At 41.7% G+C, this 12129-nt stretch overlaps 1 protein-coding gene across 12 annotated transcripts in view; it reads left to right on the top strand.

Annotated features, from left to right (window-relative positions):
* The window catches only part of ART3 (ADP-ribosyltransferase 3 (inactive)), a 114997-nt gene that overhangs the window by 86484 nt on the left and 16384 nt on the right, over positions 1–12129 (top strand). For 5 of the 12 annotated variants that reach the window (XM_051819675.3, XM_008267721.5, XM_070047990.1 and 2 more), the window contains exons 2-3: positions 5540–5622; positions 8950–9655. In XM_051819675.3, the coding sequence (XP_051675635.1) occupies positions 5554–5622; positions 8950–9655 (775 nt within the window). In that variant the 5' untranslated portion in view covers positions 5540–5553. Of the gene's footprint in view, positions 1–4266; positions 4424–5539; positions 5623–8949; positions 9656–12129 lie in introns of those variants that run through there. The other 7 variants (XM_070047992.2, XM_051819673.3, XM_051819674.2 and 4 more) reach the window with 3 other exon arrangements.

The raw sequence follows: 12129 nt of genomic DNA, 5'->3' as shown, positions 1-12129 counted from the left end.
TTCTAGTTTTTGAGTATTATGAGTCAAACTGATATGAGTATTTCATTGCAAGTCCATGTGAGCATATGCTTGCATTTCTTGAATAAATTCCTAGGACTGGGATCACTGAGTTTTACAGTATGTATATGTTTAACTTTACAAAAACTGCCCAGTGTTTTCAAAAGTAGCTGTGTCATTTTGCATTTCCCCCAGCAACATACGAGAGTTTCTGTTGCTCTACACCCTCATCAACATTTCATGATGTTAGCCCTTAATTGTAACCATTCTGTGGATGTAACAGAAGCTTTAATTTACATTTACTCAGTGGCTAATGATTTTAAATATCATTTACTGTTTGTAAGTAGTAACATCACCACTGTTTTAATGACTTGCTTATCATTTACTGTTGTAAAAAAGATTCACAAATCTTCTTGGGGAAGTGTGAATTCAAATCTCTTGCCCATAATCAGTAATTAAAATCAGTCCTTTCCTTGCTTGGAAAATCTACAACTCAATTTTGCTTATTCTCTATTACTCAGGGAACTGAATATAGCTGGAAAAGAACACAACATCTTGAGTTTTTTTTTTTTATTTTTAAGTCAAATAGGCCCTAACTGTAGCTCAGTCATTTTTGCATTCACTCTTCTACTTTTTTAGATGATTATTTTACATCTTCTCCAGTCTTTAAATCTCTAACACTTTGATCTTCATATTTTCTTTTTTTACCACCTCTTTTTTGAGAAAATTGAAGCAATTGGAAAAGAATTCTCACGATTACAACCTCTAGTTGACAGCATCTGCCAGCATCTGTGCCTTCCCTCCTGTTCATATTAGGTGAACTGTTCTTGCTCTTAGGTAAGGCTCTTCCACCTATTTGTAGGCTAAGTCTCATCCCCTTCTGCCTGCTGAAGGAAAGGATTCAGTCATTCTTCCCTTTCTCTCCTATATTACCTTTTTTACCCTCTCTCCTGGATTATTATCCAAACATGCTATTATTTTCCATTTTTTAAAAAATCTCCTGGCCAAAAAAAAAATTCTCTTGAAAACTTTATTTTTCCCCAAACCCACCATATTGTCTCATTTATTTTCTGTGCTTTACAGAAAAACTTCTTGAAAAAGTTGAGTATGTTGGCTCTCTCCATTTTCCCTTCTTTCTTCTTTCCCTCTCAGACCATTCCAACCAGGCTTTCATCCTCATACATTGCTTAATCTAGTGATTGGTCCTTATTCTTCATCATACTATCAGAAGCACTTGACACTTTTGATCTTTCCTTTTTCCTGAAAATGTCGTCTTCACTTGACCTTCAGGACACTTGCTGCACGTGGAGTTCCCCTGTTTCCATCTGTGACAGCCGTGTCCTCCCAGAGGTCCTTTACTCGTCTCTCTCCTGCAGCCAGTCTGCCAGTGCCTGCAGCTGCCTCAGTCTTCCAAACATACCCTTCATTGAAGTCTAGAGGTTTTCATTGTCGTGATAAGTAGGTCATTCCCATTCATCTTTTGTGAGTTATTACTCCTTGAAAATATAGATTTTTAGAACCTAAAAATACTTTCTCATCCTATCTCATCAGGAAATTCTAATATTTAATTTGATCTTCAAAAGTAGAATTTTAACCAGTTCAGTAAAAAGGGCCTGTTTCTAACAACCAAACAACAAAAAAAAACATGCAAATCTGCTGCTTACCACCTTAACAACAACAACGACACTCACAGCACGCTTCTCCTTACCTTTGCTGCTACTATGCTGGTTCAGGTCACCGTCATCTCTGCTGTGGTAAAGAATGAGTCTGACTATGTCACACTTCTGCTTGTAACCTTGTGATCTGCTCACTCTCTCCTGGAGTAAAAGCCAGTGTTTATAGAGACTGACATGATCTTCCCACCAGCCTTCCCTCTCTGACCTTTTCTCCTATACTGTAACCAAGGCAGCAGAGGGGCACAAAAACCGGGGCAGATCATCTGAAACAGTTTACTTGTGTGAGCTATTTCATGAAAGTTTATCTTGCAATATTGTACTCAGAGGGGACCAATCCACCAGAAGCAAGGAAAGCAATGTGTATTTTATACGATATATAAAATGTGTATTGCAAGAAACAAGAGTCCTCCCATTGCCTTTTTATACATCCTAAACACACTCCTAACTTACCTAACTATAAAAGCCCTGGCAAGCTTCTCTGGGGGTGGGGGTGGGGGGCAATTTCTTTAGAGTTCTGTATCATCCCACTGTCTCCTTTTCTTGTCCCAAGTGAACAAAGCTATCTCTGAGCAACTCCCACTTAAAGCTGATGATTTGGCAACACCGCAAGTGAACAGACCCCTTGTGTCCACTTACACTACTCTTCCTTACTACTCTCTTTTGCTCCAGTTGTATTGACATTGAATAAAACCAGGCAGAATCCTGCCCCAGGACTTCAGCACTTGCTGTTCCCTCTGCTTGACCATTCTTTCATCACAATCCTCATGACTGTTCTCCTCATCGCCTTCAAGTCTCTGCTCAAATCTCACCTCAGTGAGTGCTCCCTAACCATCCCGTCTAAACTGGAGCCTCTCCAGGAACTCCCAGTCTCCTTGGTGCTACTTCAAAGTGAAAGTGGTGCTGACTGTATTCTGCCGTACATAATGTACTTTATTTTAGTTATTTGGCTGCCTCCTCCCACAAGAACATACACTTCATAAGGACAAGATAGTTAGCAGTTTTGTTCACTGATACATGCCAGTACTTAAAGTAGTGCCTTGTACATTGTAAGGACTCAAATATTTGTTGAATGAATGAACACAGGGAATCAAGAGTTAAAAACCAGAAACAGACAAAACCATTTAGGGATGAACAAAGCCAAAGTTGTCATGAATTTCATCCATTGTTAGGTCTCTGTTAACTCAATCTTTTGTTGATGGGTAGGTGAATCTGGTACATTTTTGGAAGCCAGAGACAGGAGAATCCAACTATCTCATTTCCTGTAAGCCCATGTGCCTGAGACTTAAAAGCTTTATCATAGTGAACCTAACACTTAAAAAGATGTGCAACCCCTCTTTTTCCTTTATAACCAAATTTCCCCCTCCATTTGTAAGTGATACTGTTTCTGGGAGTTTGCTTTGTATATTTCACTTAGATTGTTTATCCAGTAAGCTGGGAAGAGGTAGAAGTTTTAGAAGGATCTGAAGAGTAGAGGTAGATGGTGTGAATGTACATGTACTTCATGGTAATTTAAAATGTTTCATTGAAGTGATATATATGTACAGAAAAATGCCCAAATATATAGCTTGGCGAATTTTTATAAGCTGAATTGTCAATGTAATCAACACTCAGAACCTAACAGCATCTCCACTGCTTCCCTTGTGCCCCCTTCATCCACCCCCTGGTGACCACTAGTCTGACTGCTGTTGCTGTGGGCGTGTTTTGCCTGACTTTATACTCTGTATAAATCAAAGCATGCAGTACACACCTGTTTCTGGCTTGTTCAAGATTTTGTTTGTGAGATTTAGCTACATTGTTATATATACTTAGACTGTTAATTTCCAGTGCTATATAAAATTCCATCATATAGTTATATCACAGTTTATCCATTCTACCATTGATGGCCATTTGGGTGGTTTTCAGTTTTGGGCTTTTATCCAAATACTATTACCAACATTTCCTTAATGTATTTTGATGTTGATATGCATGAATTTCCTAATACATTTTATGGGTCTTTACCCATAGTCATGAATTCTAAGTGTTCTTCAGAATTGAGTATAGTTACCACGTGCACCTTATTTAAATGAAAGCTGTGATTGCAGACGCTGCCAAGCCCTTCCCTCTGCAGTGTTCTCACCAGCTTGCTATACTTAGGGTTATTAACCTGTTGTAGTTTGGTTAAATATGCGTAGTCGTGTCTTTTGTCAGATTGTGAATACTCTTCAGTACTTTGTTTTAGTTGTTTGTGTGTCCTGACACCTGCCACAGTACCTGAAATATAGTAAGCCAGTTGAGTGAATCGTAATGGCGGTCACCATGGCCAATGATTTACAGAGCCAGTCCTTAGAAATGTGAATAATTTAGCCAGTGGAACACCCAGGCTTTCATTTGACATCTCAGTATCAGAGGGTAGAAAGGGGAAGGGATTTCTTTCCGAGAGACGCCCGAAACTGTGGGCTCAGAACTGAATGAACAATCATGCTGTGTGTGGTTAGAGGGAATCGCTGTGGCTTTACAAGCCACTTGGAGATTTAAAGTGTTAATGGTGGTGATTCCAAGGCATAGTGTGGGGGCCAGATATAAATAGCGGAAGACAAGTGGGGTAATGTGCCACTGCCAAGCTGGGGGTGTTTATAAAAGGAAAAGCATTCCCTTCTCAGCCCTCACTGTCAACAACATCCCCTCCTGAAGACACGCTCACCACACTGAGAGTGGGGAATCATTTTGAGACCTAGCATCATTTAAACCTCCTTCCAAGACACAAAAGCCAGGTAAACATTTTGATTTATTTACACTGAGATTACAGAAGTCAAGGATTTTCAGGGAAACCTTGATCCAGATCTTGCTTGGCACATTCTGCCTATGACAGGGTATCTGTCAAGTGTTGAATTGCAAATCTTTTTTGGAGAGAGAAGTTTTAATACAAAAGTGACATTTTGGTACTTTATTTTAATATCTTTAGCAAAAGAAACTGCTTCTGAACAAAGATGGGAAACTGGGGCCAAAGTGGACTACAGAAGGGAAGATCCTCTCCCTTTCCCTTGCTTTTCTTTCCTGTTTTTGGAATCTGGAGCATGGTGATGGTAGGATAAAGTAGAGGTTTCATGTCAGCTCCAGTAATGGCAGCTGTATTGGAGGTATGCGGGAGGAACCTCTCTAATCTCTAAATTGGTTGATGGCTCTGGGATACGGTCAGCTGTTGAGGGCCTCTTATCCTCCTGTTTACCCCTTCCCATATCATGAGTACTGGAATGAGTATTAGGCATTCAGCCAGTAGAGTTGTATAATCTTATTGAAAGTGCTGCCTACCCAGTTCCTTCTTATTCTCATTCCTGCCTTCAGAAAGTTACGCAAGACACATGTTTTATCCTTAGGCTTTTCTTGACTGCAAACATTTGAGGAAAGAGACCAGCTCTAATAATCTGTGTGTCTACCAGTCTCATCATCTTCATGCCAAATATGCCTTAGTTTGCAAATGTAATAGAGAAATGGCTCGTGTGCTTGGGGGGGGGGGGTGTTCCTGGAGAATTTTTACAGTCTGAGTGCTAAGGGACAGATTTGAGACTTTTTAAGTTTGATTGTATTTCCTGTGCATACCGAGGGGTGATTTAGAGACACAAAACAATATAACTCTCAGTGAGTGTCGTGGGAGAGAAAAGACATGTCTGGAGGAGTATGGAAAGGGGCAGATTTAGTCTTTAGCAAATCGCTGAAGTTCTCATCTGAAAATCAGGGCATTAATGTTAGACCATCACATAAAACCAAACGAAGCTTTCTGCATGTCACAATATCCACCATTACCCGGAATGAAAATGTGTAGTATCATCCTGCTGCGTTTCTCTCAACCACTTTTTAAAGTCTGCTAAATTAGAATTTCTTCCTTTTAGTTTAGAAGAGAAAAATGAAGACAGGACATGGTGAAGTGGTCACCGTGCTGCTGGCAGCCATGATTCTAATGGACGTCTTCCAGGTAATGCTGGGAATGGGAAGCGTGTGGTCACTGGAATGGGAACTCTAGATTTAACATCGCCTGAAACATCTCTGTGGATTGATGATGGAAATGAGAGCAGGTAAACAGGAATGAATATATGTGAAATACATGTGAATAATATGTGAATTTATCACAAGTGGTTTTATTTTCATTTTACAGATGTAATACATGTTAATTGTAGAAAGTTCAAAATATTAAAATTAAGTTTAAAAAAGGAAAATTAAAAGTATCCACAATCTCTTCCCTCAGAGGGATTATATAATGACCATTTTCATATATTTCTTACATTTAGTATATTTTTCTACTCTACCCGTGTGTTGGTATGCGAGTAGACTTCAGAAGGTTTGTGGAAAAATGGAATTAAAAGGAAAATTTACTTTGATGCAAAACATGTTTGAAAAATGCATAGATTTATTTGTATTTTTTTTAAAGATTTATTTATTTATTTGAAAGTTAGTTATACATAGGAAGAAGGAGGCAGAGAGAGGGAGGTCTTCGATCTGCTGGTTCACTCCCCAGTTGGCCACAATGGCCGGAGCTGTGCCAATCTGAAGCCAGGAGCTTCCGGATCTCCCATGTGGGTGCAGGGCCCAAGGACTTGGGCCATCTTGTACTGCTTTCCCAGGCCACAGCAGAGAGCTGGATCAGAAATGGAGTGGCCAGGACATGAACCAGCACCCCTATGTGATGCTGGCACTGCAGGTCGCAGCTTCACCTGCTACACCAAAGCGCTGGCCCCAATTTGTTTCTAATAAGCATTTTCCATGAACTTTTTGAATATACCTCTTATGCATGGATTTCAATTTTTGTAAACAAAAATAAGCTTATCTTTTGATTCTGTTTTTTCCACAAACTTTTTTTTAAAGATTTATTTCATTTATTTCAAAGGCAGTGTTACAGAGAGGCAGAGGCAGAGAGTGAGAGAGGTCTTCCATCTGTTGGTTCACTCCCCAAATGGCTGCAGTGGCTGGAGCTGAGCCAAGCTGAAGCCAGGAGCTTCTTCCAGGCTCCCACCTGGGTGCAGGGGCCCAAACACCTGGGTCATCATCCTCTGCTGCTTTCCCAGGAGCATTAGCAGAGAGCTGGATCAGAAATAGAGCAGCCTGGACTTGAACTGGCGCACATATGGGATGCTGGCGCTGCAGCCTAGGGCTTTAACCCACCGCACCACAGCACCAGCCCCTTCCACAAACTTTCTGAACTACCTTGGTATATGGCCTTTTTTTTTCTGTCTTTTTTTCTGTATGTGGGTATTTACTTGACAAAAACGGATTTACGCTATATGTAGTACTTTTTTTTCCTTTTTTAAGTTAGTGCTATGCCACATGTCTCTTGATGTCATTAAATATTCAGAAAATGCCATGTGTTCTCCAAATAAGATAATGATGCATTATTTTGTTACATGGTTTTTACTATATATGACTACTTTCTGACACTCGGTATTTTTCTTTTTCCAGAACCTTTATTAATTTATTTGCAGTTGAATCTTTAAGGATTCTTATTTTTATTTTACTCTTAAAAATTTTATTATTTTGAAAGAGAAATCTTCCGTACACTAATTCACTCCATAGATGGCCACACAATGGCTAGCGCTATAGTAGGCTGAAGCCAGGAGCCAAGAGCTTCGTCAAGGTGTCCTGTGTGGGTGGCAAGGGCCCAAACACTTGGGCCATCTTCCGCTGGTTTTCCCAGGGCATTAGCGGGGAACTGGATCTGAAGTGGTGCATCAGGGACACAATCCAGCATCCCCATGGGATCCCAGTGCTTCAGGGTATGGCTTTACCTGCTATGCCACAATGCCAGCCCCTATGTTTAACTTTTTGAAATATTTCCAAACCACTCTCTACAGTAGCTATACCATATTAACAGTCCAGTAGTGTCCTAGGGTTCCAGTTTCTCCACACCCTTGTGTTATTTTCCATTTTTGCTTTTGTTTTTGTGTTATGATAGCCCACCTGATAGGTGTGAATTAGTGTTTCCTCATTTTAATTTGCATTTTAAATAACCTTCGCAACTTAATTTTGATGTATTTGTTTGAATGTTCAATAATTTATGTGACCAATTTCTCTCCTTGAACACTGAAGTCATTTCCACTGTTTTTGCAATAAGTTTCTCATAATTGAATTTCATCAGTATGAGCTTTTGTTTCAGTGAATAAATCAGAGAAAGAAAATAAGGTCAGCTAATTCATATAGCCTTTTGTACCTGTTTCTTAATATCCATTCAGTTGTCCCTGAATGGTGGTGGCATTTGTGAACTTTGTCATTGCTCAAGGCACGCACTGTACAGAACACACAATCAGCTGGGGTGTCTGGCCAGAAAGGCTTGGTGTCTAAAATTAGACATGTGGAAACTGATTAGAGGCCTAGAGAAGCAGGAACATAGTGGATCAAGTCTGATAAGTGTGAGAATGAGGGAGGTGATTTCAGGGTCCGGTGTCTTACACTGTGTGAAAGTCTTGAAGATAAATCAGGCATTAGTGTCCAAGCTACACTCTGGTACATTCTGTGCTGTAGAGAAAAGAGCATTTCTTGGCTGTGAGATGGCGGTGACTTGATCTCTTGAAGCTCAAATTCCCACGCTGAGAGACTGACCTACAAATCCAGGAGTGCAGGGGTCTCATTAACATCCCCAGCAGAATATTCTGTGGCTAGCAATCAAGACAGTTTCTGATACTGCTGGCCGTTTACCTTCGTTTGTAAAATAGTATTAATAATTATTTGCTCATCCTTTCATAAAAATTGTTATGAAGACAGAATTGTACTTTTTTTTTTCAAAGATTTTATTTATTTATTTGACAGAGTTACAGACAGAGACAGAGAGAAAGGTCTTCCGTTAGTTCACTCCCCAAATGGCCACAATGGCCGGAGCTGCGCCAATCCGAGCCCATATTTGCCATTATGTATTTATCATGGTGCTGTCTTTTACACATGATATTTCAGATTTTCCCTACAGTTGAGGGTTTGAAGATAGGCAACTAGAATACTGTTTAAGGCCAGGACGGCCACCTGGATCTTCATTTTCATGCTTATTATTGTTCTGTACCCTACAGTGTTCAGATAAATGAGCTACAGGAACAGTTCTCATCCACCAGTATTTATTTACTCTTTCATCCAGATATGTCACAACTGAAAAATTATCTATAGCAATGTAATATATTTCCTGCATCAAAAACATAATCCAAGTTGGTTCTAAGTAAGGAGGGTTTCTTGTCAGGGAGTGAGAGGGAAGGTGTAATAATGTGAGAGAAAGTGTTACACACAAAAGATCCTATTTCAGCAATATTAATTTCCTTTTCCTTTGAAGGTGAAGGCTCAAGTGCTAGACATGGCAGATGATGCATTCGACGATGAATACCAGAAGTGTACTGACAAGATGGAAATCAAATACGTTCCCCAGCTGCTCAAGGAGGAAAAGGCTAACCAGCAGCTCCTAGAAAGTGTGTGGGAAAATGCAAAAGTCAAGTGGGAAGCCCGGAAGACTCGGGTCCTTCTTCCTGTGAATTTCAGGGATAACCATGGAATAGCCCTGATGGCGTATCTTTCTGAAGCTCAAGAGCAAACTCCCTTTTACCATCAGTTCAGCAAAGCTGTGGATATGGCTGGCCAGTCCCGAAAAGACTATATCTATAGCTTCCAGTTCAAAGCTTTTCATTTTTACCTGACGAGAGCCCTGCAGTTGCTGAGAAGACCTTGTGAGCAGAGTTACAAACACGTGGTGTATTCCAGCCGGGACACTTCGTTTACATTTGGAGGGCTAAACCAAGCCAGGCTTGGCCGTATCACTTTGGCATATTCAACCAAACCGCAGGCTGCCACTGACCACAGTGTGTTGACCATCAACACATGCTTTGGAGTTGATGTTGAAAAGCTTGTTGATCAAAAAAGTGAGAAAACTGTTTTAATACCTATGAATGAGATTTTTCAAGTGTCACAGGGCGAGAATAGCAGTAACCTCATCCTTCAAAGCACAAACAAGACCTGCAGCCATTATGAGTGTGCATTTCTAGGTGGTAAGTGCTTCTGTTCTGACTGTGCTGATTTGGGAGGAAAGGAGTGGGGTCTTTTTTTTTTTTTAAGATTTATTTATTTATTCGAAAGTCAGAGTTATACACAGAGAGAGAGTTTTCCATCCACTGGTTCACTCCCCAGATGGCTGCATCCGCTAGAGCTGTGCCGATCTAAAACCAGGAGCCAAGAGCTTCTTCCAGGTCTCCCATGCAGGTGCAGGGGCCCAAGGACTTGGGCCATCTTCTACTGCTTTCCCAGGCCATAGAAGACAGTGGGATCACAAGTGGAGCAGCTGGGACTCAAACCGGTGCCCATATGGGATGCCGGCACTTCAGGCCGCAGCTAAACCCGCTACACTACAGTGCTGGCCCCAAGAGTGGGATTCTTAAGTCCAGGGATAGGTGAGGTAGGAAGAATGAGTGGGGTTTAAAAGGACAGATGACATTGGTGGTTTCCAGTCAAACCCTTTTCATACTATTTAATTTTATCAAAATACTACATTTGCAGCATTATTAAGTGTTAAAAATAAAATATTAGAATGCATTGGTTTTGAACCAGAAGCAGTTTTGCCCCACAGGGTCATTGGGCATTGCTCACATTTATTTTTGGTTGCCACAGCAGGGGGCAGCGGGGGATTGGTGCTGGCATCTAATGGATGGATGCCAGGAATGCTGCCAAGGAATACGTGGGACAGCCCCCTGCAGCAAAGAATTGTGTTGCCCAAAATGTCAGCAGTGCCGATGCTGAGAAACCCTGCTGTAAGTTTATGGTGGAAAATAGCAATCCCCTGCCCTACCTAGCCGCAGGTGCCACCCCTCAGTGGCATCCATTTTTAACTTAGGGTTTTCAGGCACTTTATTTTTCTGGGTACATAGCATGCTCAGCATGTTATTTCTTGATTCATAGACATCACCTGTTGACCACCCACTATAGAGAATGAATATTTTTAATTAAGACTTCTCTATTGCTTTTAGCTGTAAGTAACAGAAAACCTGATCTAATTTTCATGTAGTGAGTCTCATGATAGGCTGTGTAGAATTGGTACAGTAGTTCCTTAAGTAACTCTAATTCTTTCTTTCCATCCCACCATCCTTAGCATGTTTCTCCTGTCTACACCCTTTCCCCTATGAAAATGGCATCTTGTTGATCATCTTTTAGTAGTGTTTCTCTGTAGCCTGGTTTGTTGATTCAAGTGTGCAGTGTGACTGTTAACAGCTGTTAGCATCAATCCATGACCAAGACAAACAGAGAAAGGAGATAACAGCCAAAACTTCCTAGTTTTCAGAAGGATGGTAAAGGCTTTCTCTGAAATCCTTAACAGACTTCTGATTGCGTGTCATTGACTAGAAGAGTTTCTTGGTCACCCATGGCTGTAAGAGAAGCTTAGACAGGAACTGTCTCTGTAGTGAGAGATACAGGGGAGAAGGGAATTAGAAATGATTGTTGGGGCCAACATTTAGCCTAGCAGTCTGGACACCCACATTCCATATTGGAATGCTTGGGATTGAGTCCTGGCTCGACTCTGAATCCCAGCTTTCTGCTTATGTAGACCCTGGGAGGCAGAAAATGGTGGCTCAAGTAGTTGGGTTCCTGCCACCCATATGGGAGACCAGGATTGAGTTCCAGGCTCCTAGTTTCAGCCTGGCCGAGGCCCTGCTATTATGGGCAGTTGGGAAGTTAACTAGCCAATGGAGTGCTCTGTGCATGTGTCTCTGCCTTTCAAGTTAGAAAAAAAGAAGTGACAGATCAGTAAACCAAAAGTACCTGATATCCCAGCATGTATACTTCCTTCCCTCTTGTGCTTCTCTGGTATAGTGAAGATATATCATTGTGGAGACAGTTGTTTGCCTAGGCTTAAGGTCTCTCTTACCCAGGATTACTGTATGCTTTTTGTTGGTTTCATTAGTTTTTTTTATATCCCATCAATAATTCACCTCCACATCCGTTGATAGAAATCATACTTTGGGCCGGCGCCGCGGCTCACTAGGCTAATCCTCCGCCTAGCGGCGCCAGCACACCAGGTTCTAGTCCCGGTCGGGGCGCCGGATTACTGTCCCGGTTGCCCCTCTTCCAGGCCAGCTCTCTGCTGTGGCCAGGGAGTGCAGTGGAGGATGGCCCAGGTGCTTGGGCCCTGCACCCCATGGGAGACCAGGAAAAGCACCTGGCTCCTGGCTCCTGCCATCGGATCAGCGCGGTGCGCCGGCCGCAGCGCGCCGGCCGCGGCGGCCATTGGAGGGTGAACCAACGGCAAAGGAAGACCTTTCTCTCTGTCTCTCTCTCTCTCACTGTCCACTCTGCCTGTCCAAAAAAAAAAAAAAAAGAAATCATATTTTGGGCCATATTACTTTCTCACCTGCCTTCCCTCCTGCTTTCCCCCATCTTCCTCTAGGATAGGCCCATTAGCACTGCCGTATGTCCCGAAATCTCAGTGCCATTCTGAGAGTTTGCTTCTCCCCCGGGAGCCATCCACTGTTTC

This window comes from Oryctolagus cuniculus, chromosome 8 (assembly GCF_051225735.1).
Source record: "Oryctolagus cuniculus isolate XC-2025 breed Fujian yellow rabbit chromosome 8, ASM5122573v1, whole genome shotgun sequence".
In the NCBI taxonomy this organism is placed as follows: domain Eukaryota; kingdom Metazoa; phylum Chordata; class Mammalia; order Lagomorpha; family Leporidae; genus Oryctolagus; species Oryctolagus cuniculus.
Note: the sequence above shows the minus strand (reverse complement) of the source record. Positions and strands in the feature narration are given on the sequence as shown.